The sequence below is a fragment of the Pipistrellus kuhlii genome, unplaced genomic scaffold, assembly GCF_014108245.1.
Source record: "Pipistrellus kuhlii isolate mPipKuh1 unplaced genomic scaffold, mPipKuh1.p scaffold_m20_p_9, whole genome shotgun sequence".
NCBI classification, from domain to species: Eukaryota; Metazoa; Chordata; class Mammalia; order Chiroptera; family Vespertilionidae; genus Pipistrellus; species Pipistrellus kuhlii.
In genome coordinates, this window is record NW_023425595.1 from 58,500,174 (window position 1) to 58,513,227 (window position 13,054).

Consider the following 13,054-nt stretch of genomic DNA (forward strand, 5'->3'; position numbering starts at 1 on the left):
CTACTTCCTACAGCACTCCTATTAAAACATTACCTTTATTTTGCAAACAGGTTAGGTAACTTGTCCAAGATCACAAAGCTAGTGGTGAAATCCAAAGTTGAATTTAAATTTAACCCACCCCCTGTAGCCCCCTTGCCCATCCGGGAACCTAAGAGAGTGGCATGTTACACTGAGAGCTTCCACTGAGGCTCCATCATAGAACAGACGTAAAATTCCACAGTGATTTGTTCTAAGGTGCAGGCTTCGAAAGGAGGCTGGACAACTCTGAAGTCATGTCAAGGATGTAAGAGAATCAAGGAAGAGGAGTGTAATAGAGAGAAGGTGTGAAAATATTTGGAGAGAGCAACTGAGTACTGTGAGGACCACCCACTCCCCAAAGGGGCGGGGCAAAGACACAGCTCCGCTTCTTTCTAACACAGTCCTGCTTCCTTCTAACACAGCTCTGCTTCCTCCCCTCTGGTCTGCAGAGACGACTTTCAGAGTGGTCACTGGGAAAGCTTGTCAGTAGCTTCTAAAGTCTGGAAGAAGCCATGGACTAAAATCTCACGCCTAAGAAATCTAATGGCTTCTCCACTACAACGTGACCAGCTGGTGTCCAATGTCAGAGCAAAGTAGAGGTAAGTTGTGCTGGGGCTGCCCTGCCCTCCTCAACTTTATGCGTCCAAGGACTCATGAATGTTTTCCATGAACCATAGGTGGCCCCCGTGGCAGATTAGCCAGACTGGAGCCTGCCAAAAACTAGGGTTGAGAGCAAGTGACAATGAAAGGGAGGCCATCACAGGGCAGTCAGCATAGCACAGCTGGGGACCCTCGAAATGGCAGCCACAGGTTAGTCAATGGCCCACATGTGCCAGCCCCAGGGAGCCCGAAGTTACCTTAAGGCTTGGTGCAACTCTCTGGTCTCCCTCTCCTCCCACCCAGCATTCCAACTCCATCTGGAGCTGCTGTCAGTAATAAGAGTGGCCAGAAAGGAGGGAAGGAAAAGATTAAGAAGTCAACCACACGCTCTTCCACAGAGGGTCGGGGTCCACCCCACATAGAGAGTAGGAAGTCTGTTCCTTGGAATGAAGAGTGTTCTAATACATCAAGCTGAGCATTTTGAACCATGGAATCAGGGCAACTCAGAGTTACCTACTGTTAGGTAACATTACCTCACACTACTCAGGAAGACTAGGAGCCTGCCTAAATTTCATCCAGGGGCGTGGGGAAAACTCCCTCCTTTGTATAAATTAAAAAAAAAAAAAATTGAAAAAAATGAAGGGAGACTAAAAAAACTGCATTCAGCAGAGTTGTAAACATATCAATTTACAAATTACACATCGGTGCCTACTTCTCCCCTAGAAACCCTTTTTTTAAAAAAACTTTCTTCGACTTCACATAGAATGTTAATCCTCCATGGAACTTAAATGTAATCTATGGGAACCAAGTGGGGAAATGGACACCCTCCATTACTTGCCCTTGTAACTCAGGCACCCACTTACTCTCCTTCCCAGTGGAGCCAAAACGCAAGACCTTCCGGCAAAGTAGTGCATACAGATCGCAGTCTCCTGGGTCTTCCCACCCACTAGTAAGCACACGTGGTCATGGTTTATCGCAGTGATGGCCCAGGGTAGTATCCTACTGCAGCAGCAAATAGATAGCTCAGTTATTCACAACAGGGGCACTCCCTCCCCTTAGGGGAAATTCTGGAAACCTATCAGAGGTCATTATCCTAACAGCAGCTGTACTCAAAAATTAAATCATTGAAGAACTTGATCATTTGCTCCCTTTTATGTTACAACAGGGAATTCTATCAATTTTTAAGATTTTATGTTTAAGTAGGTTTTATTATTATGAATTTCATCCAAATAGTAAAGATGGCATTAAAATCTCTATATATAAAAGCTGAGCATCCGGAACTACGGGACGACTGGAATAACCAGAATATCCAGAATGACCAGTCACTATGACACACACTATGGTGGCCAACCAGCCCAATTGGGGCCCTCCCACCTCTATTGGAGGCAGGGCTGGCCAGCCAACAGCATACAATCCCTCCCCCCAGCCAGCCCCATTCCCATTACCCTCCCATTGGGGCAGGGCCAGCTGGCCCAGCCAACCTCCCACATCCCCACCTCCTGCTGGCCTGGCCCCAATCAGTCCCTATCAGGATGGGTGGGCCATACCTCATCCATGCACAAATTCATGCACTGGGCCTCTAGTATTTATTATAAAAATGAGAATTGGGTATGATATGCTTAATAACTGGAAACCAATTTAATTTTTCTATGATTTGTATGAGCATTTCCAAACTTTTTATTTTAAAAAATTTCACACATTCAAGTTTTGTAAGAATACTACTACATTGAATACCTGTTTGATAGTCTCTTAGATTTACCAGTTTTAACATTTGCTTTCTCCTATATATCCATTTCCCCATCAACCATATGAAACTACTTGCAGACTCTGGCACTTTATCCCTAACTACTGCAGCATACATCTCCAAAGAACAAAAGCATTCTCATCCATAACTCGATGCCATGATTATACTCAGGAAACTTAACATGGATAAAATACAAGTACCTAAGATACAATCCCTTTCAACTTTTGCCATTTGCTCCAATTAAATTTTGCCAACTGCTCCTTTATAGTTGTATACTTTTTTTTTCTTTTCATTTTTTTTTTCTTTTTATTTTTTATCCAGGAATTAATCAGGAGATGCACAGAGTATTTAATTATTTTTTTCTTTATCTTTTTAGTCTCCTCCAATCTAGTCAGTTCATCAGTCTTTGTGTCTTTTCGTCATCATCTGCTGTATGTCTAGCTCCTTCTGAATCATGCACACTGTAAGTGATCAGATTAGTGATCAGCTAGATGAGCAGACTCTCATCACTGCTATGTCAAATCTTTTCAGGTAACAATCTCATTAGGAGCAGGTCTTTGAATTCAAAGAACAGTTCATAAGATTTAATTATAGTAAACCCCTTGAGATAAAACAGATTTTGTCTTCTAATAGAATATATTACCATTTGGCATTCAAAGTCCCTGATCACTGGTTTGCCAACATGGCCCGTTTGGATCTTCTTTACAGTGTTTAAAGATGAATCGCTTGAAATATTCAAGTAAGGTCTAGAAAACTATTTTCTAGAAATCTCCTTTGAATATTGTGATCACTGCATAGCAGCACAGAAATCCTCAACAATTATACCAGCTAATAATTTAATACTTCTCAATGATGCCTTGTTCCTCACTCACTTGACTTACACTATGCAGATAAACAAGCCTAGAGAAACACATTCTAAAGAAAAAAAGAAATCCATGCTCTTTACAATGATTCCAACTAAGACATCAGATATTAGTGGGGAAATCTAAATAAACTGAAGCAAGTTTCATTTACTTTGTTGCTACACACTCTCATTTAAAAACCAAAAATACATGAGTTCATTATGATAGTTGACATGTATAAAGCATCCAGTAGGCAGTCTGACACAAGCTGCACCAAATAACACTACTTATAATGAAATATGACAGCTGTGTAAATGATGAGCAATGCCTTAATATGCAGTACATAAAAGATAACTAATAAGAAGGTTGGCATGTCTTACTGTTTATCATTAAAATGTTTGAATCGAGACTAATGTGAAAGATAAGATTGATGAAAAGCATTAACTATGCTATAAATTCTGTTACCACATATTTCACAGAGATAAATCCAGGATGATCATTCTGGAGCCTAGAGATACAGATAAATCATCAAGAAAGAAATGCCCTTTTTACTAGTAGAGTTTGTGATATTTGAAAGACTCCAAAGTTTTATCAACTTTTATCAAGACATTTAGGAAACCAGGAGTGTGTGGGTATATTAAACTCAGGGAAGGAACCACCTTCTCTGCCCAAAAGTGGACTCTCCACAGCTGTGTTGCAGTCATTAGCTCAGAGATTCTCTCTCAAGTACTATAAATTGGCCCGTTCTAATGATATAAAAATACAAACGATAAAAGGAAAAACCGTAAGTTATACCATTTCATTTAACTGCTGCTCTTTATGCATACCATGGGACCAGAGAAGCCTCTCCAATGCCTTTCTTTTTCTTTTTAAATATATTTCATTGATTTTTTACAGAGAGGAAGAGGGATAGAGAGTTAGAAACATCGATGAGAGAGAAACATCGATTAGCTGCCTCCTGCACACCTCCTACTGGGGATGTGCCTGAAACCAAAGTACATGCCTTGACCGGAATCGAACCTGGGACCTTTCAGTCCAAAAGCCAACACTCTACCCATTGAGCCAAACCGGTTTCGACTCCAATTCCTTTCTACCCGATTGGGGAGAAGGTTGCATGTATCAACAAAGATGCGTATATCAGCATCTCTAAGAGAGTACAATAAATCTCTTCCTTGCGGTACTTTAGAAGCACTGTCCCTTCATCTTTCCATTGATGTGACTGTGGAATGTTTGATCAAAATTGCAACACTCATTCTAGCCCTTATTATAACAAGATGACAGTAAAGCCTTCAAAATGACCCTCATTTTTTATACTCTCTTCCAGACTAATTTCTTAAGACCCTACTTCAAGTGGGTTACCATCCTTCTAAACTGCACAGATGCCACAATGCGGACAGGGAAAAGCCACAATTACATAGTCTGAGATTTTGCAAAGTTTGTCCCAAAACCTTCAGGGTTCACTTCCTAAGAATTCTCCAAATGGCTTTTGGAGAAACACTTGATTTACTTGTTATCCTCCAAGCATGGTTTGTGTATTTGCCACTTTTGCACTTTTCTCACACTGTTCCAACCAAGGCATGATGTCCTGACAACTCTGTCTGATCAAATCTTATCCATTGACTTGTAAATTCCATAGTTTCGTAAAATTGTCCCATCCCGAATTACCTCTCATCCCTCTGAAATCCTTTTGACATGGTCTGCAAGTTCTTCAGTTGCTTTAAAATATTAATTGATAAAGATATTGCTACGACATATGTCTGATATTTTGCTGCCTTTTGAGTCTTCTGAGATTTTTATGGTTTCCTGCCTTACATTTAAGTCCTTTATCCATTTTGAGTTTATTGTTTTGTATGGTGTAAGTTGGTGGTCTAGTGTCACTTTTTGCATGTATCTGTACAATTTTCCCAACACCATTTATTGAAGAGAATGTCTTGCCTCCTTTGTCAAATTGTATGCTCTTGCCTCCTTTGTCAAATATTAATTGAGTATAGGAGAGTGAGGAAGTAAGAGATCAACCAAAGGATTTGTATGCATGCATATGAACAAAGCCCATAGACATCGACAGTGGGGAAAGGGGAGGTAAGGGTTTGAAGGAGGGGGTGTGGGGAAGAGGTCAATGGAGGAAAAAAGAAGACTCATGTAATACTTAAAACAATAAAGAATTTTTAAAAAGAAATAAATGCAAAAATTATTAATTGAATATTTAACATAATTAAACTTTTTATAATATCTTAGACTTTAACCTCCTTGAGAATAAAAAGCCCATCTCACTCTTTTTCATATTTTCACTGTGCCAAACAGTTTGTTTTTTATAATGGGCACTCAGTAAATACTTGCCAATTTTACTCTGCCTTTATTTAACTAAGGAACTGCGGGAAATGGAAGACCAGATTGCAGAGCAGAAACCACGACCCTTCTTCTTAGCTTTCCATTTCACAGAAAATTGGTTAAATTTGATCTTTTTAAACAGATTGACAAACTTTCCTGTTGGTATCTTTAGGTTCTATGTTTTCTCTCTCTTTGCCTACCTTCTTCTGTTATTTCATATTCCCCATCTATCCCTCTTTAACTGTTCTTACAGTTGTTTAATTACCATTACACCACACATCCTTGATTTGTCAAAGCCTGGTGGGTAGTTGGTCTTCTTCAATGCAGACTTTGAACTCTTTAGCTCCATTTACCTCCCATAACAAATTGTATTTTCCAAAAATGTTTCTAACATTTTTTATTCTGCATGCTCTTCCAATATCTTGCCATTCCCCTAGCAAAAGGCATTATTTCTCCTCCCCATGCAACTGGGAAGACCTGTGTGGCTGCCTACATGAAAAGATGCTACAGATGTAATGCTGCGTGGCTTCTGGAATCAGTGAGTGACCTCAGAGGTGATACCCAGTTTGGACTTCTCCGATGTTCATCCTTCCTAGACCAGTGGTTGATAAACCATGGCTCACAAGCCACATTCGGCTCTTTGGCCCCTGGAGTGTGGCTCTTCCACAAAATACTTCATGCGGACGCGCACGTACAGTGCAATTGAAACTTCGTGGCCCATGCGCAGAAGTCAGTTTTCGGCTCTCAAAAGAAATTTCAATCATTGCACTGTTGATATTTGGCTCTGTTGACTAAAGCGTTTGCCGACCACTGTCCTAGACTAACACTGCCTTGTGCATTTTTCTGTACCTTCAAGCAGGTGCATTTGGTTTATTTTTTATGATTTGGCTGGAAGGAGTGAAATGGGCATAAAATGGGAGAAGTGACAATAGAAATGTAGAATAGAATCACATTATGAAGAACGTTTCTCTCATGTTGAGGAATGAGGACATCATCCTACAGTAGAGAACCCTTGGAGAGGTGTGATGTGATCTTTTAGAGAAATAATTCTGACATTATTGGAAGAGAGAGCAAAGCTGAAGGGAAACAGCAATTACAGTTATCCAGCAGGGGGATGAAGCGGTCACATTGAATGGAAACAAAGAGGCTATGTGAGAGATGTTAAGAGAGTGTATTGTCCGGGACATGATTGCTGATTAAATGTGGGAGATGCAAAAGGTAACTCTCGAGTTTATGGGCTGGGCGATTCATTCACCATTTCTGGAACTATGGGAGGAAGAAAAATTTTGGAGAAGAGTAAAATGTGATTTCTTTGGGATATGTTGATTCTGAAGTACCTTATGGAGAATTTAGGTAGATAATTCACTTAAGGAGGGTACAAAGAAAAAGGAACCAGAACCCATACCTGTAAGAACAACTAGAGAATAAGATAATAGAGACAAGACTACCAATGAAGAAAGAAGAGGAGTTTCAGGTAACATTCAACAATGCCCATTCCCACAGAAAAAACAACTAAGATGAAGACTGGAAAAGAAAACAACTATTCTGGGTTAATTTGCTTTGAACTGGGCAACCGGATCAATATTGCTATTGTAGCTTCCAAATATAAGTAGCTACTGGAGAAAACAGTGCAAATGGCTGGAGTTAAACAGGCTAATCTATGAAAAAGTACACAGTGGGACTGATCTTTTGAAGTGAAGGTGCGGTGCTAGACACTCAGTGGGGAAATAACTTAAGCCCCACAGGTCTTGCCCCTGGGAAAGATTCCTAACTAGATAACATAAACTGAGAGAGAGAGTTCAGAGATCAGTAATTCTCACAAAACAAGAAACCATCTCAACCACACCTCCACTCTCCACCTTGCCCCACAATTATCATGTCTCAAAAAAAAAAAAAAAAAAAAAAAGTACAGAATATAAAATATCCAGGTCTCAAACTACAGTATAGGGTTAACTGGAAAACAACGGATCAAGTTCAAGTGTGAAGAAAGTCAAGTGGTACCAGTTTTTATATAATGTAGAGCCCAGACCTCCAAGGATGAGCAAGATGAAAAGAAACATCCTGGTAATTGCACACACACGGTGACAGCCAATGAATGAGGGAGTAAATATAGAAATACACTGGGACAAAACATGCAAACTACAAAGATCATGATCTGAAGACAACTCACACAAAAGAAATTCCTATAAATTGCTTCTTAACCTGTTAACCGGGGAGTTCCTTTTTTAATTATGCAACCTGTAATGGACGCGTACTCTTTCACTAGGACGTGTCAGTACATCATGCCCGGAGGACATAATTTCATATTATTATTTTTATCTATTTATACTTAATTAAAATAAATGATATTTTTCCTTTTATTTATATATAAAGCACAAAGGAAAATACAAAATTACAAAAAAAATAGAAAAGAATACCAACAAAAAAATGGAAACATCGAATTAAAAAATTATAAATTTTACAAACAATTATAAAGATTACAAAAAATATATAACGTCCCTCTCAGGGTGCAACATATATTTCCAGGACATATTCATACGTCTTACCCGTTCCCAATATTGTTTACGTTTGACGTATTTATAAGTCCCTCTCGGTTAACAGGTTAAGAAACTTGAAGGAAATTTGAATGCAATAAGCAAAAGCTCAGAAACAAGATGATTTAACAACAAAAAAAAAGAATCCGGACAATCACCGAGCTATAAAAAATGAGCAAGCAAAAACTGAACCAACAACATCACTACGTAATAAAATTAACAAATTAGGAACAGCACCAAATAGAGCAGGCCAGGCTGACAAATAATCAGGCTGGCTTTGAGCCCATTTACGCAGGTGACGCCAAATGTGAATCTGGAGCAGCTCAGAGGAATGCAGAGCTGGGAGCAGCAAGCATTTGAATCAACAGAAGATGTTCTTCTCATTAAACGCTTTGAAATAGATTTAGGTATTTAAAGCTGTAACAGTAATGCATTCCGTGAATTCGGATACAGAAGTAAAATGTAGGACAACAAAGGACAAGGTCCGAGAAATGAAAGCAAATTTTCAGGTCCTTCAAATGGAAAGGGGCGTACTTTTGGTGGACAAACTCGTAGGTGGTCTCCATTATGTTCTGAGCCTGGTGCTTGCATCCTTGTGTGATCCCACCCCCTTGAGTGTCACAGGTCCTGTGACATGTCTCTGACCAATAGCAAATAGTAACCGATGAACATGATTTTGTATGATCATGTGCTTGCACCCTGAAAGACTTCAGTGGCCATCTTGCTGGAGTCTCCTTCTCCCCTGGGGGACCCTGTGTGGTAAGAAAGTGCTGATGCCGAGTAGGACCAGAGGGCAGCCCCTGGCCAACAGGTGGCAAAATGAATAAATAAACAAAAACCTTGAAGCTTTTAGTTCTAGTCAAAAGGAACTAAATGCTGCAAAGAACAGAAAGTCAGGGAGTGCACCTTTCCCCATTTCAGCCTCCGGATGAGACCCCTGCCCTGGCGATCCCTGAACACAGCTGTGAGACCCTCAGCAAAGGACCCAGGCAGTGTGCCTGACCTCCGACCCGCAGAAGTGGTGAGCTAAGTAATGTGTGTTGCTTTAGGCTGCCACCTTTGTGGTTGCAGCAATGAAAAAAATGTTATGAATATAACATTTGTGTTGAAATCTATCATTTATCTACGTTGTGTTTTCCGTTTGTTCCATCTGTACTTTATTGCCCCTTACCTGTTTTGTCTTCATTTGGATTAGATTATTTTATGTCCCAATTTATCTTTTTTCTTGGCTGCTATAAATTTGTATGTGCCCATTTTTTTATTTTAGGGTTTGCTTTAGAGTTCATCGTGTTTATTAAGTCTAAATTCAAGTTATATCACACTGCTTCAAGTGTAGTGTAAAACCTTATAATTAGGTACTTCCATTTCCCCCTTCCCACCTTTGTGTTATTATTGCCATTTATTTTGCTTTTACATGTTATAAACTTCACACTAATTGCTTTTTGCTTAAACAGTAAAATATCCTTTAAAGAAATAAAATAAAAAAAAGCCCATATACAACCAAAGGACTTGTATGCATGCATATTAGCATAACCAACGGACACAGACACTGGGGTGGTGGGGGCTTGCCCGGGGTGGGAATGGCTGGGAGGAGAGGGGGAGTCAACTGGGGGAAAAGGAGACATATGTAAAACTTTAGACAATAATAAAAAGCCCATATATTTACCCAGGCATTCAGTGCTTTTTTGTACGCTTGATCATTTTTTACTGGATGCCAGACACTGAATTGTATGTTGTGACTACTGGATATATTTTTATTCCTATAAATATTTTTGAGCTTTGTTCTGGGATACATTTAAGTTATTTAAAAACAGTTTGTTTCTTCTTCTTCTTTTTTTAATAATTAGAGGAGGGAGAGAGGGAAAAGAGGAAAGGAGAGAGAGAGGAGGGAGGGAGGGAAGGAGGGAGGGAGGGGGGGAGGGAGGGAGGGAGGGAGGGAGGGAGGGAGGGAGGGAGGGAGAATATCAATTGGTTGCCTTCCATTAAGAGCCCTGACCAGGAATCGAACTGGCAACTTTTCAGTGCGACACTCAACCAATTGAGCCACTCCAGCCAGGCTAGAAACAGTTTGATCCCTTTGCGTCTTGCTTTGAAGACTTGTCAAGACTAGATCAGTGTTAAGTCTTTAGATGATTCTTCACTACACACTACCGTTCCGTGTGCTCTCCCCCATTCCTGGTCAGTCCTGACCTTCCTGCACATGAGAAATGTTAGCTCTGCTTGGCCCAGGCAGTGAACTCTGCCTCTGCACATGGTGCACTGGTCAGTGCAGACACTAGCAGGGACCTTCTGAAGACTTCAAGAGTTCTCTCTCTGGGCGGTAATCCTCTCTCCAGTAACCTGACCCATTGTCTTGATCTCCCCAGACTCCCACAGCTCCATTCCTCCACTCAGTTAGTTGAATAGGCTCTGCCCAGACCCCACTCACCTGGCCCCACGAGAAGGGAATGCTCTGAACACAGTAAGACGGGGCAGTCTCAGGGCTCATCTCGTCGTTTCCCATCTCTTAGGGACACTGTACTTTCTAGCCCGATAATATCCCAGGTCTCAAAAACCATCGTTTCATAGATGTTACCTATTTTTAGGTTGTTTTAGTCAGCAAGATAACTACTTTGCCTTAGGTGGAAGCGTTAAGTATTGAGTTATTTCTTATGCAAAAGAAGAGTTGAACCAAGGGTAGTAACCAACACAACATAAAAGCAATCATTTGGCTGCAATTTTTAACTTTCATACAAATCCCAAAAAACTGTAAATTGTGTTACTTAGAACAATTACTTTTAAACTCACCAAAATTCAAAGACACTATTTAAAATTTCTAGAAATAAAAACAAATTATGAACATGCTATAATTCAATTCTTTATTACAGTTGGAATATTCTTTTTCTTTTAATAAAAAGAATAGCAGTGATACATATGCTACTGGTAGAAAATTAAAAGATCTCCAATAAAACGCTATGAAAAGAAATTCCAATTTTTACTGAATATGCCAACTCTTAATTTAAAAAGTACAAAAGAAGTCAATCAATAGACTTAACCTTGACGTTGACCCAATTCCTTCTGAACCAGTGGTTTGTTATACTTCCTGCCTAATCTTTCAGAAAAGTCTTTCCGTATGTACACAGAATAGTTCAACCCCAAACGTAGGCACAGAACAGAAACGTGAACAGGTCACCCGACACAGCTGGCCTCACGCTGGGTTCCTGCCACGAAGTCCACAGGAGCAGGTGGGAAGGATGCAACACAATCCAGCGATGTGCTCTGGTCAAAGACCCAGAGCACGACTCCCCGAGGACCTGAGGGTCAGCTGTTTGTTAGGTGCAATGGAAATAGAACGGGAAGGAATCTGAAGAGGAGATAAATCCTGGAAGGTCTGATTCAACACTTTTTATTTTTGGTGAAGTCAAATGGTTTCCACCACTGAGCAAACTGCAGTGCTTTCTTCCTCTGGTCCTCAAAGCTTTCACGGACCCCTCTCCTCCAAAGTCGAGGCTCTACATCCAGCATCCCACCAATGATTTCCTTTCAAAGAATGAGAAAAATACAGACACGTGTATGTATAAATACTGGAAACAGGAATGAAACGACTTGTTTATTCTGCTAATAAATATTGCATTAAGTAGTTTCAGTGAAAATGTCCAAATTTTACATAAAGATTAGTTTCAAGCTTAAAAAAAAAAATCTGGTTTTCAATTAGTTCTAACTATGCAAACTCTGTAATCTTAGGAGCCTCACTGCCAAGCAATCTGTCCATTCTGTGGCCTGTTAGCACATTTACCAGACAGCAGCAAAAGGAGGAAAAGAAAGTGAAATTTAATTTATTTGATCCTTATTAGCTGCTCTGATTTGAAAACTAATCAACATCTAATAATTATTAACTTGGTTGTTCAACTGCAGTTGAATTTCAGGCTAATGTTCTTTCTGCTACCCAGTATATTTATAAACCAATTGTGGTAGGTGAGAGAGTGGGGGGGGGGGGGGGGTGGAGGGGGTTGGAAGAAGGTATAGAGGGAATAATTGATGATGGAAAAAATAAAAATCTAAGATTTATAAAAAAATAAAATAAATGATAATTTACTTCAATTTAAATAAAATGAAGTTTAAAAAAAGTAAATTTTGTCATGTTCAATGACAAAATTCTGTAATTACTGAGTAACAACAGACTGTTTCACAACAATGAAAACAAATTTCTTTCTAGTTAACTCTGGAAAAAAATATTGTGAAAATTCTCAAACAAGTTTCTGTAATGTATCTCAACAGTTCAAAGATGCTGGTTAATCCTTTCAAGGACATAAGCATAAAACGTTTCTAATCCAAACCTGGGGGGTTGAGATTCCTCTTAACACGTCCCTTCTCCATTGTAGAAGATGGTCTTTGATGGGAGATAAAGTGGGGAGGGAGCCCAGGGAACCCTGGGAATTCATCAGGGCTCCTCTCATTAGAGGACGATCTGAGAGGAAAGGTGGAGCCACCCTAGAGTGAAGGGTCACTTGTAGAGCTATTATTGCCTGGACTTCAATAGACTGCCTAAGTGGTTATTTTTATTCTAATCCCTGACGCAGGCTTATCCACCACCCAGAATCTCGGCAGACACACAGGAAGACTATATCCCTAGAAGGCAATCTGCAGTAATGAAAAGAACCTACTGGCCATAAAAGATCTACACTCCAGTATCTTCCCAGAAACTATGTATAAAATGTACGGTTCTTAAAATATACGGTGCTTACTTATAAATGAGGAGGTGAGACCATTTGCTCTCTAGTTCAATCATGAGTTCATGTACCCCTGCTTCTGCCATTTATTAGCAAATTATGTTTGGGCAAATTATATAACCTCTCTGAAGCTTAGTTTCTTCATCTGTAAAATGAAAGTATTGTAATAACAATATCTATATAATGATGTTGTTGTGAGAATTAAGTGAATGCTCAGAACTATACCTGTGTCAGTGTAAAGCCTCAGTAAATGTTAGCAACTACCATTCTCAGCACGAG

The 13,054-nt window shown here is 39.8% G+C and overlaps 1 protein-coding gene across 2 annotated transcripts in view; it reads right to left on the reverse strand.

Annotated features, from left to right (window-relative positions):
• Nucleotides 1–10,910: 10,910 nt before the first annotated feature.
• The window catches only part of CWF19L2 (CWF19 like cell cycle control factor 2), a 64,469-nt gene continuing 62,325 nt past the window's right edge, over nt 10,911–13,054 (reverse strand). For both annotated transcript variants that reach the window (XM_036427056.2, XM_036427055.2), the window contains one exon: nt 10,911–11,585. In XM_036427056.2, coding sequence (XP_036282949.1) covers nt 11,442–11,585 — 144 coding nt within the window. In that variant the 3' untranslated portion in view covers nt 10,911–11,441. The remainder of the gene's footprint in view (nt 11,586–13,054) is intronic.